This window comes from Carassius auratus, chromosome 26 (genome assembly GCF_003368295.1).
Source record: "Carassius auratus strain Wakin chromosome 26, ASM336829v1, whole genome shotgun sequence".
In the NCBI taxonomy this organism is placed as follows: Eukaryota; Metazoa; Chordata; class Actinopteri; order Cypriniformes; family Cyprinidae; genus Carassius; species Carassius auratus.
This window is the reverse complement of record NC_039268.1, coordinates 15,516,809-15,535,435: the sequence shown is the minus strand read 5'-3', so window position 1 is coordinate 15,535,435 and position 18,627 is coordinate 15,516,809. Positions and strand designations below refer to the sequence as shown.

Here is an 18,627-nt window from a genome sequence, read left to right as displayed (position 1 = left end):
GTGTTGTAACCCTAAAGGTACAGTTTTTACACCTACCCAATGTTTATCTGAAAGTTAATTTCTTTGTCTTGTGTTTCTGTTTCTAAACAGAGCCATGGCTGCAGTCTGCCTCAGTTGCTAATATTGTATTCTCCCTATCCCCCCGAAAAACAAAAACAAAACGCTAAACAGTTTCCTCATTATGTATATGGAAAGGTCACTACCATTACTAGCTGTTAACATGGCGTATGTTGTGTGTTGTATTGTTTCCTTCGTATGGTATTTTCCTAATTGTTCTAAATATATCTAGTTTATACATTCCAGTTCATTTGAAAAATAGAAAATTAAAATTAAAAAATTAATACATTCTGATGCTGTTTCTCTCTGTGATGGGCGGATGAATGCATCCATTCACTCATTCTTTATCTACACTAGACACAGTAATATGCAGCTCATACTACCAGATTTACCAGATTTGACTTGTATGAAAGGTAAATTATCTGTTCACATGCCTGTATATGGGACATTTTTTTTACTAAATTTTTACACAGACAGACCAGCTGATCCTTGAATGTAGTCATGCATGTTAGTCAGAGTTGAAATGAGTCAACAACCATTTCTCATTAAGTCAATTTGAGATTTGATATGAAATATGATCTATTAAAACAGTAACCAGAAGATAACGAAAATAAAATCATATTTGAAAGACCACGGGCATATGACACATTTGTCAGCGTTTACAAATTTGGTCTTCATGTTGATATATACACCAGCATTGTCATAATGCTTTGTAAATGTTGACACAAATCTTTACAGGCCTGTTTGATCTGTCGACCTTTGTCATGCCCTTTAAAGTTAAGTCATCAGACCCTCCTTCTTATTTAATATTAACTCTATCTGCACACACATTTTCATTAATCTAAAGGGATTGTTTAGTTTCCCACACAATTATGACAACCAAACATTGAAGGTATGTATATCAACCAAATTAAAGTTTATGTTTCAGATATGGCTTTCTTTGTGGTGACAGACAGACAGACAGACAGAGACAGATCCAACAGGTATGCAAATGCTACTTTGCAAATTCAAGTCATTCTGCAAAATATTGCGCTGTGTGAATCCCATTCCTTACCATCTATCTTCACCTTAAGGTAGACCAGACTCTTTAGCTTCATATGTGTGTATTTTGTAAAGAGAAAAGTGAAGGAGGTGTGGCTACAGCTCTCCTGAGGCAGGTATAGCGGAAACAGAGGGGGAGGGTTTACCTGCATGGAGTCAGTGTACACAGCAATAGCAGCAACACTGCACCTGTTCCTCTTCCCAGACTCTCCCCTTCTCTGTCTCTCACTTTCACCTTTACACTAGACAGCCAAACAAGAGGGAGCAGAAAGGGGTCAACATGGATCCCAACCAGGCCAGTGGGAATGACAGAGAGAATGAAAAAGGGGAGAAAAAAGAGAAGGATAAAGGAATTAAAAGGAGAAACAGACTTTTTACAAGATACCTGGAAAGGAGGAAGACAGATACTATTGTGGATGATGACGCTTCCAAAGGTGACATCAGCATCGCAACCTTGGTGAGAAGGAGCCATTCTGACAAGACAGAGTATAGTGCTAAACTTAAAGGTAATTATTTTGTCACAAGCTAAATTTAATGTGCCTTTTCAGTTAATTTGTATGAAGCAGCGCACTCTTATAGTGGTTAAACATAAAATATTTTTGTAGTAAAGCTTTGCTAACTTTATAAAGACAGTTGTTACACAAACTGCAACACGTTTTAACACAGTCATCCGTTTTTTTTCTGTCATCCTGCAGAGCAGCAGGTTAGCACAGAATTGGTTTTATACCAATCATACTCTCGTAAATCCTCTCATCTCAAATTCCATTAGATCTTTGTATGCAGTGAAGTAAAAAGAGGGCATGTATGTGTGCTGATGCTTAGCACCTGTTGCGTTGATACGTTACAGCGAAAGACCTATTCCCACTGGACTGATGTCACATATGCAAACTGAACCTCAGCCACAGTGCTGAACACGGCTGTGGCACAGTCGTAAACAAGCACAGCCACAGTGCCTTTGTTGTTTACTTCATCTAAAAGTTTCTGGGTATATCTAATAATATTTAGTTAGGTAATTCCACATTGCAATCTTTTTTTGCTTTATTAGAGCCTTAAATTCAGTGAAAAAAGAAATATTGTTATAAATATATAGTTGTTCATTCATTCACTTTCTTGTGAACATCATGTCACAGTCTGGTCATGCTAATATGTCAGAGTCATCATAAACTTAACTTGAAAATGACATCACTTAAAAAAAAAAAATCTAGTTTAACCAGTGAACAGGGAATGAAGCAGTTCAGGACAGCCAAGTCATGACATTGAGGACATCTTACATATATGTGGACAGTCTTGTCATACAAGCTTCTTAGTTTGCAGACAATTAGCCTTTATATAAACAAAATGAGTTGTCATTCATTCAAATCATGTGAATGAGATATCTGAGACTTCACAGCTATATCTTTGAAAAGCAAACAAACCATTTTACGTACTGAATATCTGGAACGCTTACAACTAGGAATATGTTAGCAGTTTTAGTTCCTTTTTCTATAGAGCCATTAGCTATCCAACTTTAAAATAATTTTCAGAACTTTTAAATTCTAGATATGTTAGTTATTCAAATGAACTAGTCCTAGTTATTAATATATCTGCAAATATTTCCAGCACAGTGTTGTAATCCATTTTATATTATTTATATTTACATTTCTTAGTTTGACAGGCAGCAGTACTGTTTGTAATATGGCACATTTCAAATCAAATATGATGACATAATTGAGGAAATGTTGGTCCCTGAACAGGAAGTGCTCAAAAAAACTGAGTGTGCTAAAGCATTCATAAACCAAATGAAACAATAGATTAGTGAAAAAAATAATATTGTGGTAGCAAGTTGGTATATGTGTTTGAAATATGATATTTTCATGTCTGTCCCAAAAGAAAAATAAATGACTAAAGCAAACACTTGATCACATGAGACACAAGCTCTTAATAGGCACTTGCAGGGCAGGTTTCACTTGTGTGTTAAATGTGTTTGCATCCTGTATGTTTACTTTGTGTCATTAAGTCAAACCAAGCAGAGGGAGTAGGATGAGAGTCTCGCTTGAGGCTGTCAAATGATTGAAAATAATTAAAATAAAACAGGCAAATCATTATCAATACAATACAAAGGCACTTTGTATTGTACACTCACACAGAGCTCGAAGCACATGTCCAAGCTTGAGTTCAGTCAGGTCACGTTTTCTTACAGAAATGTGATCTGTTCTGTGTGGCACAAGTTTCCATTAGTCGGCCTTGAGTGAAAAGTCCTTTCTGCCACTCTAAATTGTTTAGGCAGTTAAAATGCAGCTTCAGAGAATAATTTATTAGATGAAGCATTTGCTATAAGGAAATCCACGGTATTAGCTCATGTGTCACTTTTTTCTGAATAATGGAACACGTGATGGTGATTTGTAGGGCAGAGATTTGTTATATGATTCTGTGTGAATGGGATGAGTGAAATACAACTCCTCTATTGTCATAACCAAACTCTTTCTCTAAGACTTGCTCCTTAAATTATATCTTTGCACTGTACTTTTTTTATTTCGCACAGAATAAGAAACCATTTTGTTTTCTTGTTAATTAAAGTTACTGAATTTTAAACTTTGGATTCTTTTTAGGAGTGTCATTACCATGAAATGCAAGGGAAAATCCTCGCATTATTGCAATAATTTCCTTATTTAAAGCAGAAATTATTCAAATGTGGTCTAATGATTAGTCTGTTTAAATATTAAGTCTACTTTATATTTGGGATGTGCAAGTACTAAAAGATATAAGGCCTAGACAGCAATTGCATCACAAAAAGTAATATGACACCTGGCCCCACCTTTGCCAGAAGCCTCTCTGTGTTTCTTTCTGTAAGAGGAAGTGTCATATTGAGGTGATCAGGAAACAAAGAATCATCTCACTTCCCAAAGTACATAGCTGCTTTGATCAACTTTCTTATTGCCAGCAGCAAGACATCATTTTTTATTTTATTTTTTTAAATAAATATTTATCCAGTTTACAAAAAAATAAAACAGGAAAAGATAGTATTCCATATGTGATGTAAGCCTGTACATGGTTTAACATTGCATTATATGTAAATTTGCTATAAAAATATATATTAAAATGAATGGGGTTTTTTTGGGGGGGGGGGGGGGAGGCACTTTGCATCATTTATAGTGAAATGCAAAAACATTCTCTGAATACCTTTTTTAAACCATTTTTGGTATCAGTAGCAACTAACATACATTCAATGTTGCATTTTCTGTTATAGATTATCTTTATTGCATTATTTTGTGTTATCATGATGGTTATTTTGATTCATTGTGTGGCTTTCTGTTTTACAACCTGTATTATAATGATAGTTATCAGTACATTTTAAGGTACAAAACAGATTTTGGCAGTTCAAGTAAAATTATATCATTGTTAAAGGGATCATATGATGGTACATGCACTTTTACAAGTTGTTTGAACTGAAATGTTGTTGGCACCATTAAAGGTACAATTTGTAAGATATTTGCACTACAATATCCAAAAACCACTAGGCTAGTGTTATACATTTTGTCCAGCTGATTACTAACAATATCTCTTTCAACTACTTGTAAATCATGAGAAAATTCTAATCAGTGACACAGGGCAGTGCAGTCGCCTGTCAATGACGTTAGTTACCCTTTGTTACTGCCTTTACTGATGTAGAAACATAGACAGTAAAAGCAAGCACTTCCTAGGGGGCTTGCGTACTGCGCAGACTCAAACTGAGCTTGATGACGTAAAGCTCACGTGAGCAACTTGTAAGTCTTCTAATCGCTGTGCCAAGAGAAATCTGAATCACCCACCGAATCTTGCAGACGTTGTTGAATCATTTTGTCTCGTTGCTTTTATGGACTCTCATGCTTCTATGGGCTTCTCTCTTGACTTCATGCCTCCACGTCCCCCCCGATAGCCTCATAGACAGTAAAAGATTGCCTGTAAGCTTCTCCTCCTTTTCATAAGGTAATTTCTCTACTGTGCAACAGAGAGTCGCAGGTTATGACGCAATCGTTAGCCTATTTTTACAAAAACTGTTTCTACGGGCCCACAACGGAAAATACAAGGTAATGGGGCCTTTATATATTTTCATGTTTCTTTAGAAATAATGAATGGACAAATGGAGTCTTTAAACACCGGAACTTTTGGGGGCGGGACTTGGGCGTTAAACATCCTTTGAGTTCACGCAGCATTGTGATTTCGACCACCATTTATTCGGATCATTTTCAAAATATTACTGTTATTGTGTCATAAAAATTTTATTTTAAAAGTATTTCAGGCGAGAATGTAGTTGTTTAAAAATCAAATCTGTGGTTTATTTATATATTATTCTATTATATCCTCTCTCAGAAAGCTCATTTAAAGGTGCTGTATGATTGACACCGAGTGGTTGAACTAGGTATTGCAGTCCAAATTCAAAATATTGGAGAGGGTTTTTTTCACCAGATCCCTCCTCCTCAGACTTCACACAGATACAGGTTGCCAGATTGACGACACAAACAACGAGCACACTTGACAATAAATTAAATTAAATACGCTTTGTTTCCAACCAACTGGTAACCTGGGGTGCCGAGATACAATTACTTGGGTAAACTGGCAGTGGGCGGGTTTCACAAACCAAAACAGAGACAGATGCACATTTTCAAAGGAGAATAACTGACTGTAGCATTGTTTTACAGATAAACAAATATGATAACTTAGCATGTTTCTTAAATATCTGCAAACATATTATGGTATTTCTATGCTTTAGTAGAGTCAAAATCTTACATAAATGCTAACAAAACTGTGCTCTGAAAAGAGCTGTTTTTGACAGAGTAAAAAGTAGTTTTTAACACTACCATTGAGAAATTTTAACCAAACTATGTTACAGTATTTTCATTAAGAACCTAAAGAATCATATCAACTTGTGAAAAATGGGCATCCTATGACCCATTATATCACTTGATGAAATACAGGGTTATAAGTTGTAAAAGAAATTTACAGGCAATATGCTATTTCCTAATACCTAAAATGCTGTCACCATAGTTTTATGGTTAATTTCTGGCAACCACAGCTGCCTTTTTTTACTGTAAATTTAACAGGATTTAACTGCGTATGTAAATCTAAACAGCATAATTTGTCTCTTTTTTTCCTTTCTCACATCAGAGAAAATGTCCCCCCATGATCTCTCCTCACCCACATCCCCAGCCGTGGATCCTGAAGAGATCCGCCACAGGAGGATGATAAAAAGGTCAAAGGTCATCGAGGAGCTAGTTAGGACAGAGGGAGACTATCAGAAGGACTTGGAGCTCTGCATAACTGAGGTTCTGCTTCCTTTAAGAGCAGCCCAGGCATGTTCACAGTCTCACAACCATAATTACATAGAGTTGTATCTCTCTTAACAACAACAACAAAAATCTATCAATATTTAGTGTTGCTACTTAAATAAAAAATAAATGATTTGATTTAAATGAATTGATTTAAATGGGGTCTGATTTTTTTTTTTTTTATAGTTGGTGGATGTAGATCGGCTGTTCACCAACATTGAGTCGGTGTGTGTTGTCTCTGCTGAACTGCTCCAAAGACTGAGAGATGCCATAGCTGACCCTGACCCTGAAACACAACTCATAGGTAATTTTGAAATAAAATAAAAGAATAAAAAAAAAACATATTTGAGTAACACGTATTATATTAACAATCAAAAATGTTTTCTAGTGATAATGACTAATGATAATCAAAATTTCTGTAAAGCAACAGCCAGCATTGTAAATCAGCATTACCTTATTCATGTTTATTATTAAGCTAAATATTAATACAATTAATAAACCCTATAAAATACTTTTCAGACATATTTTTAAAATACAAAAAAATGAAATAAAATTATTTTTAATTTACATAATTACATTCTTATTTATAATTACATTAAACTTTATTTGATCATTTAAAGCATTTCATATTTTTACTATAATTTTGATTTCAATAAAAAAAACACAACTATGTAAAGATTTATATATCAAAATATTTTAAAATGTATTTACAATTTAATTTCAAATAGTGACCTCTTAAAACTTCATAAAGTTCTGCCCAAAATGTAGTCTGATCTTTTTTAGGAGAAGTGTTTATCCAAGCCAAAGCCGTCGTGGAGGATGTATACAAAATTTACTGCTATCATCATGACGAGGCTAATGCTTTACTAAAGTCTTATGAAGCACAGGAAGACATCCAGCAGCATTTTAGAAGATGCATATCCACACTCAAGTAATGATGTTAACTGCATTCATCTCTTAGGTATATGTGTAATGTTTAGGCCTTTGGCTTTGAAGTTCGTATTAATGATTTGTCGTCTCTTCTCTCACAGGAAAATATACGACCAAGAGTAAGTATGCATTTTCAAATGTAATAAATAATATTCATTCAGATATTTCATAATCATAAATATGAATGTTAGTTTATAGACCTGTGTTAGTTGTTAACACAACCTAGTGTACTCAAGCTAGGCAACCTGTGATTTTGTTGTTGCTAACACCATGCTGTACCAGCTGTGCTATAGAAATATCATAAAAGTAATCTATACAGTTTGTTTTTAATGTTTTCTTCATTCAATGTCATTTTTAGAGGGAAGCCCAATTTGCTTGACATGGGTTCTCTACTCATTAAACCAGTGCAGCGTATCATGAAATACCCGCTGCTATTGGCTGAATTGTGGAATGCCACACCCACGGACCACCCTGACAACAGACCCTTACAGGAAGCTCTGACCACTGTAAAGATTATTAACATCAACATTAATGAGTTCAAGAGGAGGAAAGACATAGGTGAGACATAAACAGAAGTTTTACTATATCAAGTACACGGTATGAAGTACACTGTAAAAATCAAATTAGCTTAGATTAACAAATTTTCAAGTATGCAAATAAAGTACACTTGTGTTGTTTCAGTGCTGAAGTATAAGAGGAGTGACGATGAAACCTCACTGATTGGTAAACTCAACAAGTTAAACATTCATTCTATCAGGAAGAAATCAGACCGGCTGACAAGCTATTTCAAGATTCTCACTGGTGTCGAGCCACAGGTACTTTAATCAAACAAGGTTCAAATTACCTTGTTTTTCCTCTGTAAAGGCAGTGTGAGTGTATTGATATGGCTTCTGTCTTCACAGGTGAGAGATGAAGCGTTTGACAAAGAGGAAAAACTGTTCCGTAGCCTTGAGAAAGCTGTGAGACAGCTAGTCAAAAACATCACCTGTTACTTGCTCTATACTCAGGTATGAAGATGCATTACTAAACGTGAAATATAAGCATGCAAAATTTTATCTAGACAAATTAAACAATTAAAACATCCAAAATATATGTTCAAATGTTTAAAAACAAAAATAGCAGAAACCTTCCATTTTTATATGTCATCAAAATGAAACCAGAATTGTAAACATGGTTTTATCCACTGTTCTGGACATTTATACAAATGTGTGCATAGTTAATTAGACAATTCCTCTTTTGCTTATATAAACAACATTTCAGAAAACATACCAATCAGCTGGGGAAATTATGGTGATATCTAGTTAAAGTTTTTAATCCAGTTCATCCGTGGTGTTTTGCCTTTTAAGCATTTCGGAGCAAACTTCTAAATATGCTTTAAAAGTTATATAAACTTTTTATGACCCTAAGAATTTAATTATATTTCTCTTTATATTTTAGGAGATGATATCCATTGCTGTTCAAAATGCACAGGACCTAGAAGCTATAATGAAGGATCCAGACAAAATAGACACAAATGGCTTTCAGCAAAAGAGGAACGGCAATGACCCATACAAACAGTTTGTAAGTGTTTTTCCTCACACAAACATGCACTTGCATAATTTATCAAGAAATTTTTAAGTACTCCTCAGTTCTTTCTAAAAAAAAAAATCTGCCCTGCAGTGTCAGCCATAAACATCTCAAACAGTCAATGACGATTAATGACAATATAAAGTTTCTCTATAAAATTACATTTAAGCAATAGGAAGTACAGTACAAGGGTGAAATAACAGCAAAATATACCACCAGAATGCAGAACTCTGAAATTAATATTTTGTGAGACTCATTTGATTATTCCATTAAGGCTTATTTCACATTTCATACACACATTGCTGTGCTTTCTTTATATCAAATCATTTAGTTGTAAGGTATATAACTCTCTGTTTTGTTCAATAAATGCATGCATCAGTGAATATCAGCTTTCCCAGCCTTCATCCTGTTTAAGAATGTGTATGGTTTGCATTCCTCAGAAAGATCACATGGAGCATCTTGTTCTTGCTCCACTCTCGAGCCTGCTGGGAATGTTTTCCTCGCCACAGAAGCTGATACAGAAGCGCTACGATAAACTGTTGGACTACTGCAGCCAGTTGGATTCCCGATCCTCCAAAGAGGAACAGGGCCAGGCCAAAAAAGATTACCTGGCCCTCAATGCCCAGTTGCTTGAGGAGCTGCAATGCTTCAACAGAGCTGTCAGGACAATCCTCACCAACTGCTTGATTTGTGTAGTAAAATTAATTAGAAAGCTGATGGAAGCAGCTCAGCCGCCTATCCAACAGATACCGGTAAGTTAAAGAAGGTAGAAAAACCATGCTGAAATACTGATCAAAAATCACAATGAAATGTAGAGAAAGTGACAGAGCCCCTTTTAACCCTAGAAAGCTCGGGTGTAGGTATCTTGCTCAGGGGCAAAATAGTATTTTTTTTTTTTACTTATCAGGTTACTTCTGTGGTCCACACTTGGATTAAAACCTACAACCTTTATGTTATCCAAAACCATTAGCCATTCGAAGCATAAAGGATCTTCAGGCATGTAATATAGCTTCCCACAAAATCTAAAATGGAAAAATTCACAGAGGCTACAAGATATAACTTAGTTACAAGTATTTCCTGTAAAAGAACAATAATGCATATAAATACCAAAATTCAAAAGTGTAATATAGGTTTTAAATATTACAGTGGTTCTTCATCCACAGCATGGGTTCTCTACCATTTTGAATACAAGCCAATATTCAAAGGTCCATATATCAAGCTGATATGACCCTCTATGACTTCTGCTCTAATAACAACAAATAAACTCCAAATATTATGTAAGTTTAAAACAACTGTATGTACGTTTTTTTATCCTGATATCATTTTTTAAGATGGTACACTTACTTCTAAAATGGCAAACGGCTTCTGTTCCTTCCACATGTTCCCTCTCAAACATATGTCCTAAAAATATGTATGTTTGTTGAAAGAGCTTGATAAAAGGGTGGATTTTTTACAACACTGTAATTCACTGTACAACAGTGAATTCCACTCACTTAACTGTAGGGGCTTCAAACCTCAGTAATACACAAAACTGCATACAGTTGATTTAATTTTGTACACCATTACTTTAAGTATTTTAGTATTGTAATTAAGATTGTTTTGATATAACTAATGTTAAATAATTTTAAGACTTATTCAATTCTGTCATGGATGTTTAATATGACGTTATAACCATTGGTCATTTAGGTTCCCTTGTCAAACTTTAGTGAAGTCCAAAATTCAATTATGGAGGAGTTGAGCAACCTTGGATTCTTCAAAGATAATTCCCAAAAGCTGATGGAGCGCAAAGTGAGCTTTGAAAAACGGGACAAGAAAATGGTAGGATTACAAATGGGAAAAAAAGGGTAAATCCATAAGGTCCAATTAAGGTCCCAGCTGACTCGTACATTCTCTTCAGGTCCCAGAGGTCTCCAGACAGACAGAGGAGCAGAGAGCCTGGCTCCTGGAAGAGTTTGCAGTGGATCAGCTCTATCAGCTCAAGCGTAACTGCAATGCCTGTCAGGAAAATGACATCAGCCTGCTGGAGGGGGAGCTGGTGGCCCTGCTGGAAGACAAAGACCCTATGGGAAGCAGCAGCCGCTGGCTGGTGCACACTGGGAGTAAGTCTGTTTATGTTTGTTCAAATGCCCTTACATTTGTTTTTAGACAAAAAATATATAATAATGTACAAAAAAGGAAATATTGATAGTCATTAACTAATTTGAAATATAGAAACTTTTTTACATCACTCATTTCAATCATTCAAAACTTTGGCGTCATTAAGACTAAGACTCCTTTATGCTCTCCGAGGCTGGATTTATTTGATTATATCTTTTTAAAAATGCAGTAAAATCAGTAATATTGTGAAATATTATTACAATTTATAATAACAGTTTCACATTTTAATATATTTATTTTAAATTTTGTTCCCGTGAGGGCAAAACTGAATTTTCAGCAGTCTTCAGTGTCACATGATCCATCAGAAATCATGTTAAAATGCTGATTTGATATTCGCAAAACATTTCTTATTTTTTTAATGTTGAAAATTGTTGTGCTGCTTAATATTTTTGTGAAATACAGATTTTTTTCAGGATTCTTTAAAAAAGAGAAAGTTAAATAAATATTTTGTACCATTATAAATGTGTGTACTGTCACTTTTGATCAATTTAATGTGTACTTGCTAAATAAAAGTATTAATACATTTTTTACTGACCCCAAGTGTTTGAAAAATAGAAAATGTTCTGTTATTTATTTGTAAATGAGTGGTTGTTGTGTGTTAAACTAAAATTTCTTGGTCAAACTCAAGTTTTACTGTATTCAGTAGTCTTAATGTTAAATTCTACATACATTGTTCACATAAGTTGTATAAATAAACAGTAGTTTGTGTATCGTGAATAAATATGAATTAACGATAAATGATAGTATATTTGTAAATGATCTTAAACCATATTTAAAAATGCTGTAACAAAATGAACAGTTTTTTTTCACCCATGTTTATGCTATGAATTCACATGAGAGTTAAACCAAGAAACATTAACTACAGCATTCATAAGGCTGGTGGAAATTCTGGATGAATCCCATCTGTGGTATCAGTCCATAACTTTATGGCAGAAAGTAATGAAGTCTCCTCGGGATATTCTTTCATCACATGTCTATGAACTAGCCTCTCATTAACTCCACGGAGACTGTTGCTTCACAACAAGACCAGCGTTCTTATGGTTGTTATGTCACGTGACTTATTATTGTCTGTATCAACTACTGCAGGTTGTTCAGGTCAATGGGGAATAAAACCACAGCGATTGAAAGTAGGGGGGAAAAAAGAGAAGAATTTAGCCACTAAAGCCCTTGAAATTACATTTTGCGTGAAATATTTAAAGATCATAATATGGGGGGGGGGAGTGTTCATTGTAATGTGGTCGCGAAAGAGATATTTTAATTATCATTTAAGATGAATGTGAAAAGTGGAATCCATAAATTTGAATCTTCAGATAATTAATTCAGTTTGAGGGCTGAAACTGATCTGTCTGAGATCACGTTCACTCTTATGGTCTCACAAAGCACATTTTTCTGCTCCTATCAGGTTAACCAGGCTCCTGCTGCTTGATAATGACATATCTGTTTCTATGTGTGTTTAGGTACACAGGGCTACGTGTACTCATCATTCCTGAAAGCCTACAACCCCCAGCGGGAGGTGACTGAGAGGCCAGATGACTTTGACAATCTGAGTCTGTTCGTGTCGAATAGCAGGAGCAGTAGTATGCGGAGCTTCAGTCCGTACAGCACTTCAGACAGTATGTCCCCTCAGCCTGGACCACAGGACGAGCCGGACCCCTCAGAGGACCAACATGTAAGACACATGAAGAGTGTGCATGTGTAGTACAATAGGCTTAAAAATTTAATCATTTTCACATAAGAAAAATGCTGTCGTTTCAAAGTTTTACCAACCAGTGGAAACAGCAAAACAGTGTGTTTTGGATGGGCAGAATCATTGACCGGAACAGTGATGTTTAGTCGTTTTGTAGTTTAGTAGTTTAGTTTAGTGCTTCTTAGATGATAAATTTCATTCATTCACACTACAACAGAAAATAGGATTTTAGATTCTAGGATTTGGGTTCAGAACAACAGCACAGTTGTGAGTGTGACAATGATTGTATAAAAAATAAAATAAAAAAATAAAAAATACAATAAAAAAGAAGATAATATTCAGAAACATACACATTAGGCACAATGGAATGGTTCCCAGCAAAGTCGTACAGGATCAACCTTTGCATGTCTTAGAGTTTCATTCCTAAATGAATCCATGCTTTTGAACTAGTCAGATAAGCAAATGAAAGTGAAAGTGAAAGTGAAGTGACATTCAGCCAAGTATGGTGACCCATACTCAGAATTTGTGCTCTGCATTTAACCCATCCGAAATGCACACACACAGAGCAGTGAACACACACACACACCCGGAGCAGTGGGCAGCCATTTATGCTGCGGCGCCCGGGGATTCGATGCCTTGCTCAAGGGAACCTAAGTCGTGGTATTGAAGGTGGAGAGAGAGCTGTTCGTGCACTATCCCCACCCACAATTCCGTCCGGCCCGAGACTAGAACTCACAACCCTTCGATTGGGAGTCCAACCCTCTAACCATTAGGCCACGACTTCCCTAAGAATGAGTGAATGACTTGTAAGATACAAAAAGCAACTTACTCGTCATTCCTACTGGTAAAATATTGATTTGCAGAACTGATAACATGTATGGAATGCTACTATCACACACAAGTGGAGTAAAACCGACAGTCAAATGTCCAATTTCTGTTGTATTAAACATTGGATAGACAGCACCATCTACTGGTAATATGTCCTGGAAAGGAACTCAAATGAGACAAAACTATACTATTCAGCTACTATTCTGTTATCTGGCAATACTGTGCATTTTGTAGTTTCAAACTAATATCTTTTCTGTAAAGTAATTATTGTTTGCTTTGTGACTGTACTGTTGTCAAGCTGAATTATTAAAGAGGCTAATTTAACTTTTCTATTTCACAGTTCTATGCAGTTTATGCCTTCCAGGCACGCTGTGAACAAGAGCTCACGCTTCAGGAGTACCAGCATGTTCGTATCCTTCAGTTTTCTGACCTCGGTGGTAACAAAGACTGGTGGCTCGCTGAATCTAATGGACAAAAAGGCTACGTCCCAGCAAATTACCTTGGAAAGATGTCATATGCTTAAAACTCTTTTTCTTCTTTCTCTATATTAATAGTTCTTTTTATTTAAAAGAAGAAAAATATGAATATAGATTTTTTTGTTTTTGTTTAATGAAGGCCACCCCTGCACAAATATTTTTGCACATGTGAAGCTTCCAACAGTGTTTGCTTGAATTATATACAAATTGTTATAGAGAGCTTGTTAATCAAAAAATATTCTAAGTAATTGTATATAGTAATATTAATACATCAAAGATTGTGTGAAGAATAAAATATTTATGAGCAAATTACCATGTCTATTTGTTTGCGAGCTGTTGTTCATTCATCTCCTACACTTCTCAAACTATAAGCATAATCATAAAAAAAAAAAATAATTGAAATAACAATCAAATTTTTTTTCCAAAAAGAAGAAAGGTGTTATTTATTAAACATCATTGAAATGAGCAGCTTGTTTTCACTAAAGTGGCTGGTTAGAAAGAATGAGGCACATCTTCAAACCAAACCGTTTCTGAAAGACCAGTAACATTCAAATTCAAGTATATTTGATTTGAAAAACAGGATATGACTTGCTCTTTTACATAATAATCTGGCTTCTTCTTCCTCATTTCTTCAGTTTCTTCTGTGCTGCTTTCTTCTTCACCATCTGCAGCCGTTTCATAGCATTGAGCTGAGACTCCTGGGAAGTGGGCGTCTTGCCATCAACTGAGGCTTTTGCTCCGTTGCTGTTGTTGTTACTGCTGCTATTGCCACCACTGTTGCCCCCATTGCCCCCTCCATTGCCTGCTGACCCACCGTTGCCTCCCAGGCTGCTAGAGGGTGCTGCCACAGGTGACTGTGATCCAGTCACAGTCATTTTCCCCACGCTATCTCCACTTGTTGAGCGGCTCAACACTTGCTTGCCAAGTGTGAGTGGAGGGGGTGGTTTCATGGGTACTGTGCTCGAGCCGTTGTTTCCATTACCACTTCCACTGCTGCTTCCTGAAGGTTTAGTAGCCAGACTGGGCTTAACATTGGCCAGTGCAGAGAGTCCCACAGGTTTGGAGCCCGAGGGAGGTGGGGTTGATTTACTGCTACCTGGCTGACTGGTGCTCAACTTGGTATTGGTAGGTCCTACATTTGTGGTCTTGGTAAATGCAGCCCATCCTGTGAGGCCTGGGGGCAAAGTGGAGCTACTGCTGGAAGAGTTTCCTGATGCCACAGACGCCTGAACACAAAAAAAGACACTTATTTGATCAGATATATAGTAAAAACAGTAATATTGTGAAATTTTTTACAATTTAAAAATAAATGTACACGTCACACCTCTGTTTATCAATTTGCACTGGCTTCCAATAGCTGCTTGCATAAAATTCAAGGCATTGATGTTTGCCTACAAAACTACCACTGGCTCTGCACCCATTTACCTAAATTTGTTACTTCAGACTTATGTGCCCTCTAGAAGCTTGCATTCTGCAAGTGAACGTCGCTTGATTGTGCCATCCCAAAGAAGCACAAAGTCACTTTACGGACTTTTAAATTAAATGTTGCCTCCTGGTGGAATGAACTTCCCAACTCAATCCGAGCAACGGATTTCTTAGCCATCTTCAAGAATCGGCTTAAAACACATCTCTTCCATCTTTATTTGACCCTCTAACTTTAACACTCACTATTCTAATTCTATTCTTTAAAAAAATCTAACTACCTTTCTAATCTTTTTGTATTCTATTTTTCTTTTCATTTATTATGCAATTATATATATATATATATATATATATATATATATATATATATATATATATATATATATATATATATATATATATATATATATATATATATATATATATATGTGTGTGTGTGTGTGTGTGTGTGTGTGTGTGTGTGTGTGTGTGTGTGTGTGTGTGTGTAAATACCTCTAACTAGCTTGCTCTATTCTATCTTTTTTCTTTTTATTTATTATATTATTTAAAATCCCATGCTATGTGTACTGTGTTAACTTAACTCAGACTTGTTATAGCACTTATATATCATTGCTGTAAGTCGCTTTGGATAAAGGCGTCTACTAAATGAACAAATGTAAATGTTCTATTTGAAAATACTTTGAAATGGAATTAATTACTTGTGATGGCAAAGCTAAATTATCAGCCATCATATTCACCAATATTATATATATATATATATAAAAATTATTATTATTATTTATTTATTTTACGAAACACTGGCTGGCCTTTTGAGATGTCTGTATGGAGATAAAAGGTCAGAGTAATGATTTTTCTGTAGTATTACAGTATTCTGTGATTGTACATTACTACTGTCTTTTGTTTGCTTTTGCCATCTGATCTCAGACTTGATCTCAGACTTAACAAGCGTATTACTCAAGTGTCAAAAATCATTCTATTATGCTGATTTGGTGCCTAAAAAACATTATTATCAAACAGTTCTGCTGTTAAATTATTTTAGTGAAACTTTTTCCATGATTAATAGAAAGTTCAAATGAGCAGCATTTATTTAAAATAGATAATAAATGTCCTTAACAAGGCTTTTTCACCAGCAGTAAATACATAATAACTGACCTTTACAATGAAGGTAAACAAATGTTTTTGATCTCTAGTTGGTAGTCAGTTTATCGTACATCAGTAACCATATCATTTAATTCCTGGCTGTGAAACACTTGTAATTATTCAGCTGACTCAAGTATTTGAATTTGAAACCCCGGTCCATATTCTGTACCGGTGTGAATACACTCACCTTCACCTCCGTTCTCTTAAAGGCCTGGAATGAACCTGCTGTTTCCGGTTTGGGCTTTAGTTCAGCTTTCTTCACTAGTGGATCTTTTAACATAGGTGCGGCTGTTGCCAAAGCAGGAGCGGGTTTCTGTGGAGGTTTCTGGGTCTTTTGGGCCTGAGACATTAATAAAGATCACACTTAGTGTTGCTGCTACTATATGAAAGTTTTTAAGTGATATGCATTAACTTATCATAAAATTCTTACCATTCGTTTCATTTGCCTGGTGCATCGAGCACAGTACCACACTAGCCGTGGGTCATTGACATCCTTGTCAGTAACCTGAGGTTTGTGGCACTCCTGATGATACAGATTATGACATTCTTGACACTCCACTAGTTGATTGCCAGAAGTGACCGTCATTTGTCTGAGAAGAAACAAAGATGGATCAATTTCACACATATATGGCCTGAGATTAGTGAAGGATTTAATGGATGTCAATGACAAGACAGATACTGTTCAATATATGCTTATAAATCACATTATTCACTGACATTTCACTGAGCTTTTATTTTTATAGTTTCGGTTTTCTTTTGAATTTTAGTTTTAGCAATTTTGTAAAATTATATTTCCATGTAGCTTTAATATATTTCAGTTTTGGTTTTAGTTAATAATTTGTACTTTAGAACTTATTTATTTATGGTAAGATAATAGGTAAATGGTATTTAAACAGCAGACTTTGAATGTTAAAATGTTTGAATGAAACCAGGGTTTAAGAGTTTTAATGATACATATCGGTGTGATAAAAACCTTTTGGGTACCAGGCCCTTCGGCCAATGTTATGCTACATCACTCACCGACAGACCACACAAGCAAGACCCATTTCCATGGCAAAGTCGTCAGCATTGGTTTCATCAATGTCCGTGAAATCAGAGATGGGAATGTCCTTGGTTTGGAAAGCAATCGGCGACGAAAGACTGTCCTGCTTATCCACACGAGGTTTTTTTGGTGGCTCCACTCCTTCCCCAGGATCAACCCTAATCTACATATTACATTATCTTTTATTAGTGTTTTCGATTGAGCTTTTCCAGTTATATAATTTACAATTATAAATAATAGTGCAAAATGACATTGAAAAAAATACCTTTTCCAAAGATCTTTTCTCGCTCTCTTTCTTAGTCTTGTCTGAGCTGCTTGATTTACTGCTGCTGCTGGTGATGGAAGATGATGATGATGATGATGATGAACTTGAGGAGGATTTGGAGTCTTGTTTGGTCATTTTCGGTAATGACACCTTGCTCACTTCAGGTTCCTTATGCATGGGAAATTAGTTGCACATTAATACAAATAACAATGAAGTTTAAAAAATAAAAATATATATTTTTTTTTTTTATTTGATCACCTTCAGTGATGTCCTATAGATGGAGTCACTGCCCCTGGCTAAAGACTCGTCCAGCAGGGCCTTGAGTTTCTCCGCGGAGTCTTTGCTCTTGGAGTGAAGGTAGCCCAGTCCCTTCAGAAAGATGGGGTCAAGCTCTAGACTTACTGTTCCAGCCATTGTTTAGCGGCTATTATATGATTTTATATAAGAATCAGCCCTCTTCCTATAGAATTGAATGTGTTGTATACAAGAGTAATACTAGATAACCAGCATTTTTGTCCAGTACAACCTCTAGTTTTTAAGAGAACTAAGCAACTGGAACCGATTCACTCGAGATTAATGTATTCAAGTTTTTTGCCTTAAGCTCGTTTTTATAAACAGTAGTAAATCACAATATTACCCGTAACGCTAATTAACTAAGTTAGCATTGAGCATTTGCGGAATGAAGTAGTCCGACAACCAAACAGAAACAGAATAAGCAGAGAAGCCTTTGA

General features: G+C 35.6%; 2 protein-coding genes across 2 annotated transcripts; one reads left to right on the top strand and one right to left on the bottom strand.

Annotated features, from left to right (window-relative positions):
- Nucleotides 1–922: 922 nt before the first annotated feature.
- On the top strand, nucleotides 923–14,379 carry arhgef38 (Rho guanine nucleotide exchange factor (GEF) 38). Its single transcript, XM_026204428.1, has 14 exons — nucleotides 923–1,604; nucleotides 6,223–6,407; nucleotides 6,570–6,687; nucleotides 7,167–7,314; nucleotides 7,415–7,432; nucleotides 7,672–7,871; nucleotides 7,995–8,128; nucleotides 8,216–8,320; nucleotides 8,751–8,873; nucleotides 9,320–9,631; nucleotides 10,566–10,697; nucleotides 10,777–10,978; nucleotides 12,494–12,705; nucleotides 13,892–14,379. The coding sequence occupies exons 1-14, from the start codon at nucleotides 1,379–1,381 to the stop codon at nucleotides 14,072–14,074; spliced, it is 2,298 nt and encodes a 765-aa protein (XP_026060213.1). The 5' UTR covers nucleotides 923–1,378; the 3' UTR covers nucleotides 14,075–14,379.
- A 61-nt stretch (nucleotides 14,380–14,440) lies between these two features.
- ints12 (integrator complex subunit 12) lies at nucleotides 14,441–18,627 on the bottom strand. The gene is made up of 6 exons (XM_026204429.1): nucleotides 18,155–18,627; nucleotides 17,897–18,064; nucleotides 17,610–17,794; nucleotides 17,020–17,179; nucleotides 16,777–16,929; nucleotides 14,441–15,253 (listed from the first exon to the last, which is right to left on the bottom strand). The coding sequence occupies exons 1-6, from the start codon at nucleotides 18,308–18,310 to the stop codon at nucleotides 14,651–14,653; spliced, it is 1,425 nt and encodes a 474-aa protein (XP_026060214.1). The 5' UTR covers nucleotides 18,311–18,627; the 3' UTR covers nucleotides 14,441–14,650.